This window comes from Styela clava, chromosome 3, assembly GCF_964204865.1.
Source record: "Styela clava chromosome 3, kaStyClav1.hap1.2, whole genome shotgun sequence".
NCBI lineage: Eukaryota > Metazoa > Chordata > Ascidiacea > Stolidobranchia > Styelidae > Styela > Styela clava.
The window spans coordinates 7,453,337-7,478,684 of record NC_135252.1 but is presented as its reverse complement, the minus strand read 5'-3'; the positions used below and the strand labels follow the sequence as shown (position 1 = coordinate 7,478,684).

Here is a 25,348-nt window from a genome sequence, read left to right as displayed (position 1 = left end):
CTGTGATCACTCCCAACAAAATTCTGCCTCGATTACTAATTGAACTTTCTTTACAAGGCAATTATTAAATACACTAATATCGCATGGAACCGTTTATAATGCAATTTAAATATAATAACATAAATGTGTATAAATGAAATGGCAAGGCAATGCAAAATTGCACAAAATACACCACATTCCTGATGGCAGTAATCTCCTCGCATAATGAATGAAAAATAAAAATACATTGCACAGTGACATGCAACTGTGACATTACCCCAAAAGGAAAATTGCGTTAAACATACTATTTCACATGCAGATGAAATTGCGATTCAAGTTCATCAGTAAAATATCTCATGCCATATGGATGTAGAGTAAGCAGCATTATTTAAATTTGTGTATGTCTTTAGTTGTTACACAATAAAAAGTATAACATGTGCCACGGTGAATACCACCACAGTTATAATAGTATTAAAGAAGAATAATACACAACACAATATCGCAAACAGGCATAGAAAGAATAAGTGAAAAGCAGTTTTCCAAATATACATAGCAATGTTGTTTTAACTTAATCAAGGGCCCCAGTGATGTATACAACAAATTGATTGAATATTCGAATACATTCAAAATTGGTTATATTTATTGCGAGAAATTCCTGATTTGAAGAATTTTTCATTTGAAAAATTTCGCTTGAGCACTCAATAGCTGTGGCCAAGCTTAGCAGCCGGAGCTATAAGAGTCTCCGGCTCCTAACCATCGAGTTATTTTTTCACATAATTTCTAACATAAAGCGACAGAGTTGGAAACCAGCTCCTCAGTTCTATACAAGACAAAAATTGAAAATCAATCAACAAAACGATCGTCTCAATTTACGGCATAACTAGCTGAACCCAATTTAGAATTTAAGTTGAAGTCAACTTCGAATACATTGAAAAAAATCAGTGCAGATTCCGAAAGTTTTATTTATGAGCTATTGGGCCACCAAAACAAATGTTTGAAACCTACAGCAACAAAATATTGTTATTATGATGCATTCAAGCTTGCAGTATACAAAGCTAGGTGATAGGAAGAGTACTTGGTGTCTTTGTTACAGTGAACACTGACAAATACGAGGCATCACTTGCTTTTGATAACACAGTTTCATAGACAGATTTCCTGCATTGTGATACAAATATCTAAAGAACATAATAAAAATAATTATAGCAATAGTGTTTTATGTACAACACATTGCACATATATTGTGTTGTGGCAGCAATATTGAAGTCTCCTAAAATAAAAACTAGACACTGCAAGGTAGACTAAGAAAACGAGTACAACTGCATACAAATAATTGCATCAATAAAGCCTGAATTCTGCATTAATAAGATAAATAACAAAGCAGAGCAATAACCTAATAGTACGCATTTAAATTACATTGCAAACACCATATAAACCCTGACAGGATCTTCAGAGCGTGTGATAAATCTATGTACAAATATGATAAGGTTGAAAAGTCATCTTATCACATTATATATTAAAAGGGAGACATTAAAAGATTTGTCCATTCATACATAGAAGACAATGGCTTTAAATAGAATATCCCTCTACCCATTGCCATTAAGACTTAAAACTCCAATCTTGGGAGTTTCAGCTAAAGCAAAAAAAAGAGCGCTCCAGAAGTGTGTGTACCAATATGGAGGTAACTATTTTTGTTCACCTATTTTACATCGAGTGTAAAGGGACTGAAAAAAGGGCAGGGGGTATATTCAATTGGCTAACACAGACAGTCCTCAAACTTGTAATAGAACTAAAATAAGGAAAATCGAAATAAAATTATGGCACAACCCGAACCTGGTACACACACTAAGGGAGTATCAAAAAATGTCCCAAGGACCAAGAAATACTGAATAAATAAACTAAGAAGACATGGATAGCAGAATTCATCACATGCACAATAGTTTCCAAGAATGACATGCAGAAAATGATATGGATTGAGCTCCCAAGAATGACATGCAGAAAATGATATTTTCAATGATATTCTGACTTCTTATGCTGCTTGCTTACAAGCATCTTGATAATACTGTGGAATCCTGTTCGAAAGTTTGGGATCGCTGTCGACCAGCGCCAACGAACACCAATACTGTTGTCCATGTCGAGTTGTTATACTAATGGGTGAATCCTTTGCGGAAATATGATCACAATCATGTAATTTCTTTTGAAATGTCAATATGATTGAACAGTCTTTAAAGCTGGTCGCAATCAAAAATTTTCTCAGCAAAGATGCTTTTATATCGAGATCATTTAATTTCTTCAAATCCGATTCAGCTGTCGATTTTGTGTCACCTTTAGTAATTTGAAAAACTAATTTCTTCCAATGTTCTGAGTCATATGGACCTTCTATGGAAAGCCTCTGAGCATCATGTGGAAACATCGCCAATTGGTTTTTAATAGACATATACATATCATAGTATTCATTTATTGAACGACTTTCCAGTTTCTGTAATGATAGAAGTAGACCCAATATGCTGTTTGTTGGAAGGGTTTGCTTACGTAACGGCGATTTCAACTTTTTTGCTTCCTCATTTGAAAAACCAGCATCGCAATATTGAGCTACATGTCCTCTATCTGATTTTTGCTCACATATTGGATGGAGAAGGAGGTTGCAAACAAGATCATGCAAGTTTTGTGCAGCCCGTTTTAATCTTTCTGCTGTTCCACGTGTGCTGTCGCTATGTGAGACAAAGTTCCCGAGAACAGTTGCTTTAAACAAATCATGATTATCGCAGTTTTTTTTGTCCACTATTTCTTGAGAATAAATCATGTGTCCATTTCTAAAATAATATTGAATAGTTATTACAAAAATATGGTGTATTCAGACTTGTAGCCAAAAAGTGTAATTCAGGAAGATTCAAAGGTTGCAAGCAATTAAAATCATATCACTCCATTGATTACAAGATATAGGATTGCAAGAGTAAACAATTTTTGATTTATCTTATCAAAGCTCCTTTATAATAAGTCGGCCAAAAGATAAGAAAAAGCATCTTCTGAAATTCTCATAATGTCAACGTTTCCCGATCGGGGATGAAGTTTTCTGTTTTGGGGAAGGAATTTTGCTTTTTATTTGCTGTAGTATCCATAATATTTTTCAGTTTTCCGTTATTACTTTGATACTTATTCATGCACATATAAACTACTTATAAAAACAGGTGTGACACTAGCTAGGGATCCATTACAAATTGAACAAAGTAGTTTCATGCGTAAGAAGGGTGAACGCGAGGAAGGAATTTAACAAAAAAGGTTGGTAATCACTGTCAAAGGTACATGACAAATGCACCTAGGTTTAGATCAAAAACATCAACGAGAATAAGCGAGTGCACTTTGGCAGTAAACATGATACCATAATCTATTTATTGCATCTCTCTTGACACGAGGCATTCGAAATTGTTCAATTTAAAAAAAAAACAGTATCACACTTGTCACAACATTCTTCTAGGTGAATATATCAAAATTACAATTAGAAATGATAGTTTACAACAAGAAACTATAATTTACTTGAAAATCCGAAGATTATTTTGAGGATGATGAATAAGTGCTTTAATAGCTTTTTTCATTCTTTTCTTGCATCCAGAAAACAAATCTAGAGGGCAGTATGTGCTTTCCTTTTCATAAAACTTGCTCAAAACCTTATTTCTTTGGAACTGACTGTAATTACATCTATTTTGACCTGTAAAGAATACATAGTGCATGGAACAACAGCAAAAAATTATGCTAATCAGTAGGATATGGATATATAATTTTAGGTTCCGCATGAAGAATTGCCGCAAGAGCATTTTGCTGTAAAACAAGTATCTGTGATAAAAACAGGTTTTTGAAGTACCTTTTTATTTAAAAAAGATTTGGTATTTATTAAAAGCATACCCTAGACCTATAAACCTATCGGTTTTCATCACAAATACTTGATTTACAGCAAAATGCTCTTGCAGCGAATTTTGCTATGTGGCGAAATTTTCTGAGGCAAATTTTCCAGAAACGCTAAATTTATTCCATTAGATAAAGCTGTGTCAATTTTTTGTTGTTGGCACAATTTCCATTATTAAAGAACATCCGTCAATAATGAGTTCCTGATATATTCGTAAACAAATTCGTAACAGACAATAATGGGCTGAACTGAATAAAAAAATTTTCAATATGGAATATAAATTGAGTGATTTGTATCCAACATTATTTCCCATATATCAACATTAAAACTTGAAAAGCCTAGGCTGTAAAAAAATCTCACCTATCAGAATGAAACCTTGCTTTGGTTTAATCTCAATACTAATATTAACATCATTGTGAGAAGTGGGATTCGGCAAAACTCTACAGAAGTCAGGCATTAACATCCCATACTTGCAACGTTGATCTATGATCTATAAAACAAAGTAACAATCATTGATGAATTGATGCTGCATTGATGTTCATTTTCAAGTTTTCAGACTAAGACCAATTTCATCTAAAATTCCCACAGGTTTTAGTTACTCTTAACAGAGGAATACGGATATGATGAGTTGATAAATAGACTACAAATGTAATTATGAAAGAACTTTTCAAAAATGAATGTTGCTTCAATGCTTCTAGCCAGAGTGTCCCCTGATGAAGAATTATTATTCAGAAGAATTATTATTCAGAACAATTATTAAGCCATACAGAGTTCATAAGATAAAGCCCCAAATTTATAATACCTCACACATAATATACATATCATGTCTAATTAATTTTTCAAACAAAAAAATTCTTAGTTTATATTATAATATAAATATATTCTGATTTTTAAATGGTTAGTTAATAAGATTATTTTCACATTCAATAATTATGGTAATAATGAATTGATTAGGCTGTTCAAGACTGGAAAGATTCCGACCTAATCCCTAACCTTATCCACCCTGGCAATAAGTGAACAGGAAGATCTCTAATGCCTTGCTTCAATGCAAAGGTGTAAAAATCCCTATTCAAAGCTCACTTTATTCAATCTTGATGTTGGTCGATGTGGTTCCACCCTCTTTGAAATATTTTTCAAGAAGTCTCGACTTAGAGGAGCTCGTTCAACATGAAAGCAAGCTTTACAATTTCTCATCAGCGGTATTGCGACATTTCGAATAAAGCATATTTCATTTTCAATATCAAATCCTGATACATCTCTGCAAAAATTAACAATTAGCTCTCAATAATATCTTGAACATCTTCTATGCATAAGAAATATACCGATAGTCATAAACTGATTTTGGTTGTGGTTTGTAGACAACTTTGACTACCGGTAAATCAAAATTACTTCAAACACAGTTTGACAGTATTGTATATTGACCAGCATTGGATTTTATTATCAGTAATAGGAATAGATAGTAGATCAAAACACTTTAGAATGCAATATACAAATTAGTGTATCATATTAGTATATTACGGTAATTGAAAATACAGTCAGAATATACCGGTAGCTAATGTGAAATAAAAAATACCCATAAATTGTTTGATCTTTGTGGCATTTCAACAATCTCAAAACTTGCTTTGTTCTCTTATTTGCAACAATAATATGAAGATTTCCTTCTGCTCTGTATTCCCAATCTTCAAAATCGCTTATTTCTTCCATTCTGGCATGCCATAAATGCAAAACTGCCTACACATTGTTCGTAATGCACAGTAACCAGCCATAAAAATAACGTCATTCACAAACAAACGACTTCTTCTTATACAGGAAGTCAATGATACATGACTCATTTACAGAATACAAGAATAATCAGCCTACAAAAATATATAATGTAATACATATTACATAACATTACAATTTAGCCTGCTTAGTTGGGAAGGTGGAAAAAGCAGTCAGGAATGAATTGGACATGTTCTATCTTGGGCATTTGTTAGATAAATTTTGATTTCAGACAGTGATAATATTTTTGCACTAAAAAATAACAATTGTGGTGAGAAAGTACCATTAACTTATTCAAAAATACCGTAACATTTGTATTCTTATATATATATGAATAATATAGAAGTTTATCTCTTAGTAAATATTCCAGAAAGTTCAGAAATAGAAAAATATACATGGTAAGTTTTATGTTTTAACCATCAAAAAACATACAAAAAAAGTATGAAAAAATCCCAATAATTAGTAACATAATATATCTATTAACTTGCAAAAACTAGAAACTGATGAAAGATAGCACCATCACAATTTAACTGAAATTCCAACTTTTTCAGCTTATATTTGGGTAAAAAGGGGATCAAAGCAACAAATATCAGTGAACAACTAATTTAGATAAACTGAAAATTACGAAACGATAAGATTTTATTCTAAGTACAAGATATCTAACATCAAGATTAATTTGTGCAAAAGCTATTCATTACAAAATAAAAATTTGAAGCTTTTTAGGAATCATAAATAGATAGAATATTGACATGAAACAACAAACAAGAATTGCCTACAAATATTGAAAAAAATTCAACCAAACGAAATAAAAAAAATATGTGTATGAATAACTGACTTTTTGACATACTTTTTTTTATGAAGGATGCAATATAGACGCATGGACAATTGTTTGTCAATATGTGTTCCAGTAATCCACGTCCAAACTTAACAATACAGTAGAAACTCTACTTACAAATTTAATTCGTTCCGGGAGCCGTTTCGTAAGCAAGAAATTTTGTAAGTTGGACATATTTTACCCTATAAATGCCCTTATCTCTTCTATGCCCCCATAAAACTTAAATTAAATTAGTTTAAATTATAAATAATGGCTAAAATCTCTAACAAATATATGTTATATTTAGATTAGTACATAATAAATGGAGAAGTACACATGGAAAGAAGAAAGAACAGAGAAATAACGAATAAAAATTATAGGTTTGTTTACCTTTGGGGTTGGCCAGCTAGACAAGGCCAAGACCGCGGTGAGTGGGAGACAAATGGTTGACAATTGTTAACAAATGGTTATTCAAAGCAATATTTCTACGAAAAGACATTCCGTAACTTGGAAATTTCGTATTCAGGGTCTTTCGCTAGTGGAGGTTCTACTGTATTGTCATAAGTGTGGTGATATTATAACTTGAATAAAATAATGAGTGTGACACAAAAGTACAAGATAACTCTAGGACTCCAAATCACAATTTTAATTATGATGCTCAGACTGTGCTATCATCACATAGTAATTCATTATTCCTCAGTGCCATCAGCATCTAGTTTATATCTACTTTTATCCCATACATTACCAGTTTTACTTGAAGATGCTTTTGCCTCATTCTTTAAGAAATTCTTTTTTATTTTATCTTCATCAATTGTTAAAACCGAGGAATCAAATCTTGATTTAGAATACGGCTTCACCAAAAATTCAGATTCCTTTTTTCGAATCGAAATCGAAACTTTATTATTAGATGATGAGAGTTGATTCTTAAAAGATTCATCCTCACTGGAGGATGATACTGAATCTTCGTGTTTTTCTGAATAGTCATTTAAAAATGACAAATTTGGATCAAAATTTGGTTCTTTGAGTGCAGATAATTTAATTGATAAAATTGATTTTGTTAATGGTGAATTTTGCATCAGAAGATAAGTCTCAATATAATGTTGTTGTAGCATAGAAGGACAGATTGGAAATTCTTCCTTAATATCGAATTTCAAGTTATGGTGCACTGATAAAGCAGATAAACAATTCAGTGACCGTATGAAAATATTACTGTAAGATTCAGGTTTCCAGCGATTCTTTTGACAGTTTGACATAATATCATTAATAGTTCTTTTGGCATCCTCAATCGATATTTTTTCATGATAAAACGTTAAAATATCCAAAATTGTACAATACTGTGATATTGTATAGCGTTCTTGAAGTGATTTACTTAATCTCACAACTTCGTTCTGCATCGTTTCCACAGATAAACATGAAAAACACATTACAACTCTTTTATTGATGGCGAAAGAAATATCACTATCATCACTGAAGGCCAAGAGATATAGATAATGCTCTAATATCCATTTTTCATCCATAGGAAATTTCTCAATAAGTTTTAAAACACCAGTCAATATAGATTCTCTCAATTTGTCATTATTCACTTTTTGAACATTTTCCATAAGAACACTGACAATATGTTGGCAATCTTCAGCCGTTGCTAAATCTTCAAGTAAATGCATCGTTGCTTCAAGGAGAGACTTATTACCGCATGATAAATTTTTCAACAATAAGTTAGTGTATTGCTTTGAATAACCTGGTTTTATTTTCACAATAATTTTTAATGCTTCAATACCAGTTAGTAAAATATTCAAGTCTGTACTGGATAGAGCAGTCTCAATGGCAGCCAGCATAACATTTTCTAATTTTTGTACTTTTGGATGTAATGCTGCAATTGTGCGAACACATTCTTCAATGATAGCCAGTTGTAAATAGCCTGCAGTTTGAAATCTAGCAAATATCTTCGAAAATATCTCCTCCAGATCTGAAAGATGTTGTTCATTGTAATTTTCCTTGGATAAAATACGAACAATATGAATCAATCTTATTTGAATCCATGGTCCACATATTCCTTTATGCATCATATTAATTGGCAATCTTCCTTGTTCTACTTGTTTCAAAATAAAGACGATTTTTCCATGAATATTTGCATCTTGTGGAGGTTTGCTAGTTTTTAACAGTGTTTCAATAATTGGTAAACAACCACTCATTATTTGTGGATCTTTATCACACAAACAATGTTTCATTATGCTCCATGCTGAGATGACATATTCCGGACCAATTCTGACCATTGCATGTAGCACAACCAATGCTTTATATCTCACATGTGAAGGACCAGACTTCAAAATTTTCTCTACAGGAGACAAAAACACAGGAATGAGATCTATATCTATAAAAGATGCAAGGGCAGTGAGGGATATACAGGAAACAGCACTATTTTTATTGGATATATCTTTGAGTATTGTATTCACAGCAAGGTAAACGCTTGATCGACATGATTGATTTAATATTCCAAGAGCGGTGTATCCAAGTACTTTATCAAAAACATTTTTTGAATCCGCAATACATTTTATAACGAATGGATGAACAAAATTCAGTTTTTCATTTATATTTCCAAGCTGAATAACAATTAATAAACATTCTCGTTTCTCAGATAATGTTAAATACATGTCTTGACATTTGCTTCTCATATTACCGATGCATTCATTTATGGTATTCCTGTAAGATTGCATGTGCATGCTCCTACTTGAGGCAATAGTAGCATGCTGCAGATGTTTCAAATTAATTCCAGTATTTAATTGAATTGAAGAACTTCCACGTAGATATGAAACAGTTTGTTCCCAGGTTTTTTCTAACATAGATGACATCATTTTGAACCAAATACTGAATGTGGTGAGATAAACAATAGTTATAAAATAACACTAATATCTAAAAAATCAGAATGTGAAAAATACAAAATTACATATATATATACCGGTATATGACAGAATTACAAACATATTTTGAATTAAACTTTAACCAAATTACCACCTCTCAACGAAAATAATCACGTCTATTCAAATTATATATATGATTCGATCGCCATTAAAAATGGTATCCAATGAAAATAACGATATTTTTTTAAACACCAAATTAATGTGTCTTATACTGGTCAATGGTATTTTGAAACATACTGAAAAGCACCATGGACTATATCACCAAAATATTCAACATTATTTGAATTAATAAAATTATCAAAACTGCCGATAAACAAATAAAAACTAGACATCAACAACTAATCTGTAACAAGAATAATATAAATGGATTAGGTTTCAGCATAATATTGACATGATTCAAATTTCAGACCTGCTTATTTAAAACCCCATTAAAAGCGAACACAGCACAAATATATCACACAAAAATTTTTAGTGTTTTTTTTAGAGTTTCAAGTACTTGTAGTAGACAATGGGGAAGAAGTTTGTGAAATATTTGTAACATTTGCATCGAAAACCAATTTATGTAAAATTTCTGTCTTTTTAGAAAGATACTTATCAATGGCATGAGAATCTGTAAGCGCACTTGCTGGAATATTGCTTCCATCTAGCATGCATTCTTTTTCGGAATACTCCCTAATAAGATAGTTTGTGCCTCCTTCGTGATATAATCTTGTGTCATGTGTTCGTGCCAGTACACCATCAACACGAAGAAAGAAGCGCATTAAAACAAAGAAACATGATGGCATTACTCTCATTTTAACACTTAGTTCTGCACAGCCATGATCTGCAAGTTCATCTTCAAATAGAATAGCCTGTTCAAAAAACGCTATTTTTTCCCGGACTTTCAATTTTTCAAGGTTTATTTTTTCCTCTGTCTCTTCTACTTTTACATGCTCAGGTTCCCCGATAATTGTGCCCTTGTATTTAGTTGAATATGTCCAATCAAAAGGCTTTACAGTTTGGTGAATATATTCACAATCTTTGCGACTTTCGATCCACTCTTTTGCTGCTGCCACTTTCATCAAATCTCTTTTGTTATCAACAAGTCGTAGTGCATCAATTGCATTAAATTCAATGCTGAATTTGTTTGTGTGGCTGATTTTGATAGCGTTTTGACCAAATGTCATCTCAGGAATTTGAGGAAGCTCAAGCTCTCTAGATAAAGTTTCAGCATCATCACTTTTCAATATAGGACCCTTTTTAGCAGACACTGTCCAAGGTCCAAAATGAAACTCTTGAAAATTTCGGCCTATCGGAGTTCCTGCCCTTGCTGCCATTTATCATACAAATATTGATATTGAATAGCACCTCATTCACACTTATAACAAATCAGAAGAATCTGTAAAACAGGATATGTGAAAATATGAACAACACATACTATGCTCTCAGCCAAACTCAACTAAAACTTGTCTTATCTGAACTTTATTGAAACTAGCTATTTACTGATTACCGTATATTTGAACAAACTCCTAAAAAATAATCCCAATGTAAATGTTATATCTGTATATTGGACAATTCCAATGTTATCATTGTACAAGTTTTGACTAAAATCATTTCCTCAAGATATTGATATTGGCCCAAGATGGAGGCTATTTTAAAAATTTCCAAACAATTTCAACAAAATGATATTATAATTTACAAACAATAATATTATCACAGCGAATATCGAGAATGCACCTGCATACGATAATGTCGATATATTTGGTAATGGTACAGTATTTCTCAAGTCTATTATTCTAGCGACTACTCTGATATAAGATATTACCGGTATATAACTGTTAATACAACAAGTACTGATAAATGTGTATAAGATAAAAAAATGATATACATAATCATCCCGGGGGAGAGGAAAGCCGATAAGGTGGCTTAACCACATGGCGAACCAAGGCTTCTTGTCCGGTTACCATTCCATGCCCGGTATGGGATGGGATTAGTTCGTTATTTGTTTTCAGAAGAAGCACAGAAGCATGGACTTGATAAGGGAGGAAGCCGTAACCGACCAGTGGTTACGTGAACCACCCTACAGCGGCGAGGAGTCCAGCAATCCTCTCGCACATAACCATCCCTGCATGGGATTCAAACCATTTTTATTTACGGTTGAATTGTTGAATTTTACTTGCAACTAGGAAAAAGAAACTTATCAAATTTGTTCATTATTGCAACAATAATATTCAGTTATTACCACCTCCAATCCGGTAGTCTAATCAAAGTTGTCCTCGAATGCTAACAAACCCATAACCAACAAAAATTATTGTATTTACTATAATCAATATTATGGGAATAAGTTTTTTAAGAATTTGGATACAGTAATTACCGTATAATTTAGTAAGTATTATGTTAGGGTATTTTTTTCTGTGAATTCATTAATTTTATCCTGAGACTCTTGAGTCACTCAGAATCATAATAAGGATAAGTTTATTTCGACTCATGGGATGGGGCCACGACCCATCTAATTTGGCCACATCTACGGCCCATAGCTTAACTGGCCACGGCCTCATCAGGAAGAATTCAATTATCTTACCAAAATTTTCAATTTTCACAAAATTGTCAATATTCGAACCGAAAAAAATCGCGGTATGCCACCAAGTTTTTTTCTTACGATAAGCTTTTATAGAAAAATAAAGCAAAATACCAAGCAACAGAAAAGGATACTTCTGTAGTATGTGTACCAGGTTAGGGTTAGGACAATATTTTGTTCAGATTTTCCACATTATAGTTCTATTATGAGTTCGGGGACTGTCTGTGTTAGCCAAGTGAATAGTCCCTTTACACAACTTGATGGGCCACGACCCATAGCCTGATGGATCGAGGTCCAATTCGATGGGCCACGGCCCCGGCCCATAGGGGAGTCACCACTCCCACTTTAAATAAAACTGGTTATAGAATCGGGAGAGCAAACGAAACCTCAAGTAGCCTACGGTTTAAAGCATACAGATTTTAGGTGGGAAGGTATTGATAAAATTAAGGCACGCACGCACACACATACACACAATCATTGAGACTGAGACATGATATTGATAGGGTCGGGCGTGAAAGAAGCGAGAAAACAAAATCAATTAAGTTACTTAGTAAAAAGAAAAATATACAAAATAAATAAATAAATAGGCTAAATTATTTTGCCACACCAAATTAACAATTGTATGAGGATGGCCGAATCGGATACAGAATTAGTCAACAAGAGTTATATACTGTGGATGGAAAAATATTTCTCAAGGGATATTGTCAAGCTGATTATAGTTGGGGTCACCTAATGCCAAATCAGAATTGCCAAGTTGGATGCATGAAGAGGTGGGCTAGACCTGCTTCACTCACCATATAGGCCTACATTTACGATACGGTACCGGTACCTGTATACAAAATAGACCAAACTCAAAAAAGCGTGTATCATCCTAAAAATGCAGTTGCTAAAACGGACAAAAAGAACCGGTTTAAAAAGGGGCACCTTGTAATGGAGAATACCGTACGCACATTGGGCGCGGGATAAACATTACCGGTACCGTTCTGAAAATTCTCGTCCTACAAAATTTACCCAGCGGGAAGAAGCTCGCGCTTGATGTAGACTAAGCATATGATTTGATCCAAAGTGACTGAATTTGATCGATGGATATTTCCCCGACCCTTGACCCAAGATGCTTTATTGAGAGTGTTTCTGATTGGATTAGATTTTTGGCATAATGGACCTTTCCCCGAGCATGGACTTCCTTGTTTACTTCGTGACATTGGCCAATCAGCAAGATGCAAAAAGTGACGTAACAATGCCCCCTTTTCGCATCCGCTCAGACACTTTTCTCACTCAGACAGATTTTCAAGCGTGATTGTAAACATTACCTCGTTTTTGCGTTTTTGAACTCTATTCGTTAGTTTTCAGTTGTGTTTTGGGAACTTAAATAAAAATCAGATAATTCAATGATCACTCTGTCTTTCTAGGAGTTTTAATTTAATTGCAGTAAATAAAATTAGGCTGTGATAGACTAGCCTGAAATTCTTTACCGGTACTTTTAAAAAACAGATTGTTGTATGCGATGAATCATAATGACGCCAACTCGCAAAAGCACTCTTGAAATAGCCTTGACAATTTTGCAATGGTAAAGTATAGGGAGAATTTTCCGAGGGTCAAAGGTCGGGGAACGGTCCATTTGACACGTTTAGTGGACATAACGATCGTTTTGTTGTTGTTATGTTGTTCTTTGACACGTTTTGAAGAAATCGCTTTTTTCTTTGATTCCCGGACCAATTGCTTTGAAATTTTCAGTGGTTAAAGATAAAAATTTCTTCAGAAGGCTTTTACTTTTTTTTTTTTGCTATGACGTTATCAAAATTATTGTCATTAGGTGGCGCTACGTGTCCATATATTTGAGAATAGCTCTCTTGTTGTAGTTGTACCAATGACATTAAACTGGTTGTACTGAATACAATAATGGTTTTGGAGAGTTAGCGCTTATAAACCGCATGTTCGAAACATCATTTTTATTGAAAAAACACTCAACTACATGCCACCTACCGGTAGGTGATAGCTAATTTTTTCCTGATCGATCGTAGTTTATTTGGGACTAATTTTTGAATTTTGCAACTAAACTAAAGCATACAAACCCACTAAAACGAGGCAACGTTTACAATCATACTTGAACATCTGTCTGGGCGTCTGTACAACTTTCAATCGTTACGTCATTGTTGACATATTTGTGATGGTCATTGTAATGGAACTAATCAATGGGTGCTAAAGCCCCAATTTTCTTGTTTTTTTCGTGACAATGGTCAATCAGCAGTCAGTAGTTTATTTTGTGACTTGACAAGTTCAAGAGGTCTGTGTGTGTATGTGTGTGTGTGTGTGTGTGTGTGTGTGTGTGTGTGTGTGTATGTATGTATGTTTATTAGTCTCGTAGTAGTAAGCAATACAAAAAATTGACAATATTAATATTGGTGACCGGACGCATGCACAAGCGACAAGAGCGTACTGGCCTAAAACACAAATGTGCGACATGCACCCCTTTTGACAAGTACAGAACAAAATATGTTAGATTAAATGCATATGATATGGTCCCTTATATAGACAATTGTGTAAGGTGGGGCAATGGGTTGGTGTGCCGAAAGTGGTAATGGAGGAGTACACAGAACTGTTTATACGAGGGAGTTTATAAGACAATATGTATAAATAGGGACAACACAATATACCAAATACATATATACATAATGATAAAATAAAAATTTAGGCGTAGATACAGCACCCTTGAGTGGTGGGACCACATACCGGTAATATGAATGGGCGAAATATAGGAGGTACATGTGCAGTGCCTATACGGTCGCGCCACTAAAGAGTGATAAATATAGTCTTTGATAGAGTATAGATATTTCGGAAAAAATGGGAGCCATGCAGATTTGGTGAAATGCTTTAGTGTTGCTATCAAATTCCTATGTATTATTGTTCTATTTAAAGGTTAAAGCCGAACGTGGTGAGAATTACAGAAAAAAAATAAACTTGATGAAAAGCATTTCAACAAAACCCAACATGATTGCACTTTTGCCAGAAGAAGAGCAATGTATAAAAGTACAATTTAATTAAGGCTGATGCTTTAAAAAAAGAATCATTATTTCTCTGTCATGGAGTGCCCAAGTTGAATTAAAATCACAATAGAATAGTATAGTTTCCTGGGGTGAGGGAAGGGGAAAACATATTTCATTTTGTGCAATGACCTATAAGAGGAAAGGAAGTCCCAGCATGGTACTTTAACAAAAAGCATTCACTCTATTGATGGCTGTATTTAAATTTGATGTAAATGTAATGTAATATGCTGTCCGAGACCTAATTTGCTGTTCTTTGTCTCATTCCGCATGACAATAGAATTAGAACGGTGATCTAAATATTAATTCAGTCCATTGTTTCATATTGTATCCTGCTGAGGTGGCCTTTGGAGTTGAAATCGCACTCTGATGGGTTGTGGTTTGGTAGCCTTCGAAGTTCCACGATGGTGGTTTCAATCCAAATGGTCTATAATCGTCTCCTCATTTTTCAATTCACCTTAAAAAAATAAGCTCCGAAACAGTAATATGTTCAAAACAGAGAGTTTGGCTAATATGACGATAACAAATGTTGCATAAGTTTGGAACGAAATTCTGAGCTTGATTTAGATTTTTTGATGCTATTAGGTAGGGAATTCCAAGCTTTTGGTCCACATACTGCAATGGATTATTGTGAGATACTTTTACTAACATATGGAATAATTTTTTTTCTTTATTTCTGCTGTTTGAATTTGGGTTCGCTCTGAACAATCTGTTCAGGCTGGATGGAAGTTGCTCATTGTAGCAAGTGAACATTATGCTGCATAGTTCAAATTTAGCTAAATCCTCAACGCGTAGTAGCTTATATTCTTTGAATAAGTCATCAACTTTTTCTTGACTTCCCCTATAGAAGACTCTTCTAATAAAACGGTTGCATACACTTTGAATTTTTTTGATAATGAACGTTTGGCGATGAACATAAGTTGAGGCACAATATCGAATATGGTTTTCTATCAGAGAGTGGTACAGAGATATTAAACAAGATGTATTCAAATTGTTGGCTATTTTCGTAATAGCACCAAGAGACGACCTTGTTTTCGATAGAACCAGGTTTGTGTGCTGTTTCCAACACAATTTATCATCAATTATTACGCCCAAAAATCGCGTCTGGTTAACCCTTTATTTATTCCATTTAATTCCAGATTTTGTTCCCAGTGAAAAGCGAAGTACAAATAAATTACTCTTTGTTGAGGAACGATGGTTGTGGTCATGTACTGAGCTAAGTGTCACAAAGTAATGCTCAAAAGCTGCTGGTAATTGATTGTTTTGGAATTGATGCATAATCTTAGCATTTTTTAGCTAATGGATATCAAGTAGTTTTAACACTCTACGATTGTGGTATAGAATGTTCAAGTTTGAACGTAAAGGTGCCCGGGAAAGAATTCTAATAGCCTTATTTTGCAAAACTTCTAAGTTGTGCAAATTTTTTTGAGATGTAGAACCCCATGCAGCAATAGCATACTGAATGCGGGACTGGAAAAACGCAAAGTAGATGGTCCTCAGAGTAGAATCCTGTAAATAATATCTGAGCTTACCCAGAATCCCTACAGTCCTTGATAGTTTCTTATGCAATTCATAGGTGTGCGTGTTCCACTTTAATTGGTGGTCAAAATTGAGTCCAAGATATTTATAAGAATCGACTACTTCTAATTCGTTATCCTTAATTTCAACTGAAAGTTTTGGGTATTTGATGCGAGATTTCTGGCTGATTACAATGATTTTAGACTTATCTATATTTATTGTGAGTTTGTTGCATAACATCCATTCATAAATTTTATTTATTTCAGTGTTCATATTAAGTTGGAGAGTGGCTGGGTCCTTTGCGTTGGCGAGCAGGCAAGCATCATCTGCAAACAATTTACTTACGAGGTTCGAGCAGTTGGACAAGTCGTTTATGAAAAGGAGAAAGGCTAATGGGCCAACTACGGAACCCTGAACAATTCCGCAATGGATGGGCAACATTGAAGATCTGTGTGGGCCTACTTCAACAAATTGATAACGACCCGTCAGGTAATTGGATAATAGTTTGCCTGCATTACCTCTGAAACCGTAATGTTTTAACTTATGGGTGAGAATAGTGTGATCCACAGTGTCAAAAGCCTTTTTCAGATCTAAAAAGGCACAACAGACATAGTCGCCTTTGTCTATATTATCATAGATAAATGAAGTCAAATCAAGTATGGCATGGCTGGTTGAGTGTTTGGCCTGGAATCCGAATTGGCATTTGTTTATCAAATTAAATTTGGTACAATAACTCATCATTCTAGTACAGTGGTTCCCAAGCTTTTTTCAGGGCGACCCCAAAGACAACTTTCAAGTGTCTAGTGCGACCCCAGGTATATATATCTTTTCATGGAACTTTAGAGCTTTTTTACCTGGGCTTTTGAGATTGGTCATGTGGTGGTATCAAGTAAAATAAGCTAAAATCAAACGGTGATGTCACAATAATCACCTACATTTTCTATAGCATAAGCATAGAGCGATGCCTATGAGCCTGTTTTACAGTAAGCCATGGTGCAAACTGCTAATTTAACATTGTTTGTCAAATATTAGATGTTTTGTACATCCATCCTCGACCATAACTCAGCGACCCCATGACCTGTTTGCGACCCTACCTACTCTACTTATCACTCCAACCCAATTTGGGGTCCCGACCCCTGGTTTGGGAACCCCTGTTCTAGTATAAATTAACTTTTCCGCCATGATGCTAATTGAGGATAAAATAGAGATTGGTCTGTAGTTCGAATGGTTATTCTTTTTACCACATTAAAATATTGGTATTACTCTAGCCATTTTCAATGAGGAAGGATATATGCCTAGACTGAACGATGAATTGAAAAAATGACTTAGTACCGGTGATATAATATCGGCAACTATTCTTAGGAAATAGGAGGAAATACCATCGGGCCCAACAGCTTTACCCTGTTTCAGATTCCTGATTACATAGAGAACATCCAAAGGTGTTGTTAATTCAAGAAAGAAAGAGTTCTGCGAAGTTACATCTAAGAATTCGGTAGGCCTACATGGTTTTGAGCAACGTGCGATTATCTGCAAGTTTCTTCCCTATGGTTGAAAAGATTTTATTAAATTCGGAGGCCACTTGAACTGGATCAGAAACTGTGGTACCATTTTCTAGTATTAATTCAAAACAATTGGTATTTATGCGGTCGCCCAGACATTTGTTCCACTCAGACAAATGTTCGAGCATGGTTGCGAACATTGCGTCGTTTTCGTTGTTTCACGTGTTATTTGTCATTTTTAAGTTGTGTTTTGGAAAGTAGTTGTAAATTAAATAACTTTATTGTCATTATGTTCTCCGGGGAGCTTTAGTTTAGTTGCAATAATCAAAAATGTGTCCCGCAGATACTGTGATAGACTGGGCTAAAATTAGTTGTCAGTAGGCCTACCTGCAAGCGGTACGCAGTTGAATACTCTTGATAAAAATGCTGATTTTGAACATAAGCATAAATTTTTGTGCCAAAGTAAAGTATAGGAAAAAATTTTCTGGGGTCAAGGGTCGGAAAAATATCCATGAAACCGATGCTCAAAATTTTTAGCCGCGAGTATTTTATAACCTGAGATAGGGAAATTCAGTTCACTCCTCACTGCCCGCCTATTCACGAAAGCCCGACGTTAACTGCTAACTTGACGGGGATTACCATATAATTAATTTCTCCAGTTATTATTGATATCTGAAGATAAAAAATAAATTAATTTTCTTGGTAACGACGAAGTTGTGAACGCACACTCGGATCGAACCAGCGACTAACAAACCAGACAGGACTAAACTGTGTTATGGATTCCCCGTAGGGTAGAAGATAATATAAAGCCAGCAAATTGGAAATGTTTCAATAGTGTAATATGACGAATTGAGCCCTGGGGTTGATCCCCATCGAACCCTGATTCAATGGTGGCGTGATTCTTATTACTAAACCAAAGACAAAATGAACTCAGTCTTTCACATACTGTAATTGATGAGCTCGCCACACTTCTACTCTCATGAATGGTTTCATACCGTTCCCTTTCGACATTGTTCGTTATGATTGAAATTAAAAAGATTTATATATATAATAAATTCAACCTCTTTATTAGTAGATTATAAAATTAATTCATCGACAAAACCGGTTTTGTCGCTCGTCGCGGGCCGGATTATTTTACTCCATGGGTTGTATGTAGGTTGCCGACCCCTGTTATAAATCATGACACAAGATCACATCTTAATTGCTAGTCAACATATTTTTTTTTGTTCGCGGGCTACAAGCCCGCCCAGAATAGCTATTAAGTGGGGGATAAATGATAATGATTAAGTTGTATGAACCCGAGTTACGACTATTAGAATTATTTTTGCCAGAAATTAAACCACAATTTAAATGAATGTATCTGCAGATGTACAGAGGCCGATAGATTTATAGACCCCCCACAAATATCACACCCCACCGGTACTCGGAACTCTTAGATGACGAGCCTGTTGGTCACCTTTGCTGCGATGCTCAAAATATTGTCGGGTCTCGGCCAGGAACAAATTTAGAGTGAAGGATCAGTTAAAGCATATTTCTAAATCTTTTTGCGCCAGAAAGACATTTTAGTACATATAAACCTATAGATTTTATACCAAAGATTTACCGATATATATCAGTGTTTCCCAAACTTTTTTGGCCACGTAATACATACGCTTTTTATCTCGCCTCGCGGAACACCAAAAATTGAAAGGGTAAAATTGATAAAGAAAAATGGTGTAATACAGCCTTTCCCAAAGGGTCGCCGTGGCGAGTCGCCTAATGCGTCGCGAAAACTAACAAAATTGTGTTAAACCGTAAATATATACTACTACGGTTAAACATAACTAAAATATGATTGAATATTAAACATATTTCATTTATTATAAATGTTTTTTCTTTCTTTTTTTAAAATGCTGTGTATATAAACTAAATAAATTCATTTTTCCCCTTTTATATGCTTTGCTTTCCAAAACGCGCCTCTAATGTTACGTAATAATGGAGATAGAAGTACTTGCTGCAACTTCGCGAGCTGCAGTTTATTTATCTGCTGAATCGAGTTTAGCGAACGTGAGTGATTTTTTTCAGCATTTCAAAGTAAAACTGGGCAGAGATGGAGGAAGAAGAGTTGACCTTTTGCCTTTATTCTTTAGGCCTACATGTTTGCTTACAGAAAAACTAAAAAGGTTGCTGTAAACTTGATGATGAACTTGACAATCAAAAAGCTAGGTTGACGGTGACGCGTTATTGAACGGTCGCTAGTTGGACGACAACTTCACGATCTCGAGATCGCCATGGCGAACAATTTAGTCGTTATTTTGATCCCTTTTCGACGGAATGCTCGCGGAACACACTTTGGGAAACGCTGACCTATACAACTTTGCGAGATGCAGTTTATTTATCTGTTGAATCGAGTTTAGCGAACGTGAATGATTTTTTTTTTCAGCATTTCAAAGTAAAACCAAGCAGAGATGGAGGAAGAAGAGTTGACCTTTTACCTTTCGGCCTAAATGTTTGCTTATAGAAAAAAACAAAAACATTGCTGTAAACTTCATGGTGAACTTGACAGCCAAAAAACTAGGCCGACGGTTGACGGGAATGCCAGTACCCTCAAAAAGTAAGTCCTCTTTAGACCGACGGTGACGCGTTATTGAACGGTCGCTAGTTGGACGACAACTTTACGATCTCGAGATCGCCATGGCGAACAATTTAGTCGTTATTTTGATCCCTTTCCGACGGAATGCTCGCGGAACACAGTTTGGGAAACGCTGACCTATATAAACAGTGCTAAACTAACATCATGTAGCCTAAGTAGCTTGTTCTGATAACAAGTATCGTTTATTAATAGTAGTTAGTGATCTATCGAGGGTTGTTACATTCAAACAGCGACAGCATTGTTTACTTATGTAACAATCACTCATCTGCACGAAGCCTACGTGGAGTAGCAATCAAACGCCTTCTCCAGACAAAAAATCGTGCATGTTTTGGGGTTATGAATCAGCTCATTATGGTTTCAACTATAAAATAGTTTCAGTTACCGCAAAGTAGTCAGTCAGTAGTTTATTTTTACACGTGCAGAAAATACATATTGTATATACAGAATGAAGAAAGATTAAAAAAAATGAATGCTGACAGCACATCAACTCAAAGTGCTGACAGGAGACAGGTAGAAAGAAAGCATGAGCTTTTATATTTTATTTTACGTCAAGTAAACTGTGGGTAATACTATTTCCAAATAAAACACCTTTTTATTTCAAGGAATTTTGAGTTTTGCTTAAGAAAAAACGGGGTAAAAATACATTAGACTTTGTCAAGGAGCGAGTGTTGTGCTCATGTACGAGTACGTTTCTAAGCTTAATAAAATAATTGCCAAAGGCTGCTGGTAAATTATGGTTGTGGTATTGATGCATAAACTTAGAGACCTCTAATTTGTGGATGTCGGACAATTTTAGTATCCTGATTTATGGCAGGGCTTCCCAAACTAGAGGCCGCGAAACGAATTTTGGGGGCCGCAAAGAGAACACCAATTTTACACAAAGTACTATGTCTATTGCACTTTTTCAGACTCTTGATTCGAAATACAATTATTAAAACATGTGTAAAAAAAACTCACGATTCCGAGTGAATACAGCATCTTACCGTGTTTCCCCCAAAATAAGACAGTGTTTCCAATTTTTCTTTCGAAAAATAATAATGGGGCTTATTTTAATGGAGATGTCTTTTATTTTCATTTTTTAGTAACAAATTAAGGAATTACGTGAATTTTAAATATACAAAATAGGAAAACTTATTTTACTTAAGCATAAAACGTTTTCATTTAAAATAACTGCTAAACAGATCATTAACCATTAAAAAAAAAAATTGCGCTATCGAGTAAGTTTTACTTTAAGTGGAGGGCTAGGTCGCATTTTCCTATTTTCGGGGAAACACAGTAGAATCCTCGCGCTTGCATACCAATGTCTATATACTGATCGTGAACCCGATTTGATTTGATTGCACAACGATGCCGGCTTCAATCGTTATGCCAGCGGTTCCGGAAAGTGCTTTGCTAAGTGCGCTTCGAAAATTAAGAGATTTGTGTTACATATATCAACTAATTTATGATTGAATATTTTATTCATTCTAAAGGTTTTATTTTTTTTTTCATTGTTGTAAATGATGTATAATATGAATCAATGATTTCATTTCACCACTCTATATTGTTCACTTTCTGTTACGTAGGGTCTATTGTTGCGTAATAGTAGAGGTAAACATGAGTGATTTTTTTAGCTTCTTAAAGAAGAACACGGCCGAGATTAAAAAGAGAAGTTAACCTCTCGCCTGTATTCTTTAGGTCTACTACTTGTTTATAAACTTTAAAAGGCATAAAGTGCACATTAACGATAATAAAATTATTTTTTTTAGCTGAAGGCAGCATTTTTTCCTGTAGGTGCGCCGTGAGTTTTTCTCTGATAATCTAGTGCTGCACGAACCGCTGCTTTATGCTAAATTTGATCATTGAAAGTGAGTAACGAAGCATGATAAGGACCATGCCGCCGGTGGCCAGAAGTCATAATTCATTATCATTGAGGCCTTCAATCGACAAACATTAAGCCACGGCTGGACTTGCTGCAAAACATTCGCACTCATCACACTGAATAAATAAGTAGTGTTAATCGGAGTAAAAGGGAATTTGTTTTTGTTATGGAGTAGGCCTACTAAAAGGTGAAAAATTTGACTGTGTCAATAAAAATATTTCGAACTGTTTTGCATTATTAACATGAACAGGGGCCGCGAAAATTTTTAATATTTCGAAAGGGGCCACGAGCCCAGAAGTTTGAGAAGCCCTGATCTATGGGGTGTTTGAGTTAGAACGAATAGATGCTCCAGCGAGAATTCTAACGGCTCTATTTTGTGGAGCCTCTAATTTATGCAAGTTTGCTTGGGAGGCAGCTATTGAATATGAGATTGGAAAAGTTGACAACTTCATACGTGATACCCATAAGTTTGATTGAGACGTTTGCGTGTCTGGTGCAAGTTTTGGGGCTGAACAACATCCCTTTTGATTTATCAACATTCACTGTGAATTTGTTACATGTCATCCAATCATATATTTTGTTAATTCCAGAGTTCACTTTGTCTTGGAGCGTGTTCAAATCTTCTGAACTGTCAAGCGGGCATGTATCGTCAACAAAAAGTTTGGTTAAGAAATTGGAGCAGAACGACAAATCATTTATCGCGATCAAGAATACAAGGGGTCCTAAAACAGAACCTTGGGGAATTCCACAATGGATGGGAGCATCGGAGACCTGTGGCAATTTACCTCAACAAATTGTTGTCGACTAGACAGGTAATTGCAAAATAAGTTACCTGCAGTGTGTGCGTGAGATAATAGAATGATTGGCAGTAACGAAGGCTTTTTTGAGGTATAGGAAAATACAGGGTGTCTCAAAAGTAAATATACACTTTTGATTTTCTTTTCAGTTACTCATCATAGTTCATTTCATCAGCCAACATAATATGAATAAGAAGCAAAATTTAGGTATTGTTTGCATTTTTCATCTGCCTACATAACGACAAGGAGATTAACCCAAGGTATGAGATGCCAAATTTTTTTGTTTGGCAAGAAGCGTAACAAAGAATTTGGAATTTATACGGCTGTGAGTGTTTTCCTCAGAGCTCCTTGGAGCTTCCTGATCTTTGTGCATCAACTACAGATTCATATATTCCATAGATAGTCTGTCGTGTAAGAGCCAAATTGAATTGTGCACTTTAGAGCAGGGGTGTCAAACTCGTGGGTTTTCGAGGGCCTCATCATATTGTGCAAAAGGCCACAAACAGTTTTTGATAATGTATACTTGAAGCATATTTTTGGATAGGTGTATTTTGTAACATATATTGTGATGCAATTGAACAGCCGAATGAAGTTTTGTTATTTTCTTAAATGCCATTTACATATACATTTTTGCATTTCACTATTTTTACAGTTTATTACAAAAAATCATAGTTTTATGCACAACTAATCAAAACACTTTTGAACAAGTTTTGATAAGGAAAGAATAGTACATAGCCTACACTAAAAATGACTTAATCTGGATATATAGACATAAAATTTACAAAAATACTACAGAATAAACTCAATATTTTTTTATTACGTATGTCCTGACGTTTGGCATCTTTTTTATGCCACCAACTTACTAATATCTTAAATGATTTTACAGTAACAACTCTAATTAACATTGTCACGTGATCATCGGTTAATCTGGATCTTTGAAAATGTTTGATTAATTTCAGCAATTCATAGAGTTTCATGTATAGATCAGTAAACAAACAAATGACTAACTTTTCGGACCAGACATTTCCGCCACATTTTGTACTATTAAGTGGTATGTTTTTTCCTTGAGCATCGACTTCCTCGTTTACTTCGTGACATTGGCCAATCAGCAAGCTACAAAAAGTGGCGTAACAATGTTCCTTTTCCCATCCGCTCAGACACCTTTTTCACTCAGACATATTTTCAGGCGTGGTCGTAAACATTACTTCGTTTTCGCGTTTTTGAATTCTATTAGTTAGTTTTCAGTTGTGTTTCGGAAATTTAAATATAAATCAAATCATTTAATTTTCATTTTGTCTTCTTAGAAGTTTCTGTTTAATTGCAGTAATAAAAAATTAGTGCAGAAAGAGCTGTGATAAACTAGGCCAAAATTCTTTACCGTTACTTGTAAAAAACAAATTGTTGAATGCTATGAATCAGAATGACGGTTTGAAACAAATACCCCATTACAGGCGCCAACTCGCGAAACCACTCTTAAAATAAGCATCGAAAATTTGACAATGGTAAAGTATAGAGGACTTGCACGGGTCACGTGACTTTGTTTACTGGACGGCAAAAAAACAAAAACGTCCTTTAGGCTTCTGTCAGTTGCAAGTCGGATTACACGTTTCCGTTTTGTTTGGCTGTTGAAAATGGTTATTTCGTTTTGTTCCGTTGGCTGTACGTATAGTGTAGATAGACAACGAAATAGATCTTCAGTTATATTCCAAGATCCGGAATGTCGCGCAATGTGGATATCATCTATTGGCAGGACTACTGGGTGACAAATCCAGAAGTCACCTCGCTTGTGTTTCCTTGTTTGCGGACAGCACTTTGTTGAATAAAAATAAATTCAGCAATTTTTCTAGTGCGAAACTTGCCTTCGATTGTCATTGCTCAACGGTTTAATATCAACTGGCTTGTCAAATTTTTGTTCGTCAGCGTACCGCTATGCTCCGACTGCATCATTTTCAAATTATAAGACTTCCAGCTCGAAACAGATTTACGGCATACTAAGCATACATTGTTGTCTTACAACTCTTCCCAATCCTTTTGATATTTCCGATTTTCATCCCCAAGCTTCATCAAAATATTGCA

At 34.8% G+C, this 25,348-nt stretch overlaps 3 protein-coding genes and 1 long non-coding RNA gene across 5 annotated transcripts; 1 reads left to right on the top strand and 3 right to left on the bottom strand.

The window, feature by feature from the left end:
- Positions 1-79: 79 nt before the first annotated feature.
- On the bottom strand, positions 80-5,729 carry LOC120343226 (inositol-pentakisphosphate 2-kinase-like). The gene is made up of 5 exons (XM_039412360.2): positions 5,451-5,729; positions 4,958-5,135; positions 4,238-4,367; positions 3,511-3,682; positions 80-2,789 (listed from the first exon to the last, which is right to left on the bottom strand). Exons 1-5 carry the CDS (start codon positions 5,579-5,581, stop codon positions 2,006-2,008), a joined length of 1,395 nt encoding a protein of 464 aa, XP_039268294.2. The 5' UTR covers positions 5,582-5,729; the 3' UTR covers positions 80-2,005.
- Positions 5,730-5,733: 4 nt separating this feature from the next.
- On the bottom strand, positions 5,734-9,313 carry LOC120343225 (AP-4 complex subunit epsilon-1-like). Its single transcript, XM_039412359.2, has one exon. It carries the CDS (start codon positions 9,299-9,301, stop codon positions 7,142-7,144), a length of 2,160 nt encoding a protein of 719 aa, XP_039268293.2. The 5' UTR covers positions 9,302-9,313; the 3' UTR covers positions 5,734-7,141.
- A 45-nt stretch (positions 9,314-9,358) lies between these two features.
- Positions 9,359-10,767, bottom strand: LOC120343228 (TIP41-like protein). The gene has a single exon (XM_039412361.2). It carries the CDS (start codon positions 10,681-10,683, stop codon positions 9,856-9,858), a length of 828 nt encoding a protein of 275 aa, XP_039268295.2. The 5' UTR covers positions 10,684-10,767; the 3' UTR covers positions 9,359-9,855.
- An 11,627-nt stretch (positions 10,768-22,394) lies between these two features.
- Positions 22,395-25,111, top strand: LOC120343046 (uncharacterized). 2 transcript variants are annotated; one of them, XR_005569567.2, is made up of 3 exons: positions 22,395-22,461; positions 23,066-23,287; positions 23,422-25,111. It is a non-coding gene; the product is annotated as an uncharacterized LOC120343046 (long non-coding RNA). The 2 variants fall into 2 exon arrangements; XR_013474950.1 differs by having other exon boundaries at positions 22,405-22,662.
- Positions 25,112-25,348: the final 237 nt, after the last annotated feature.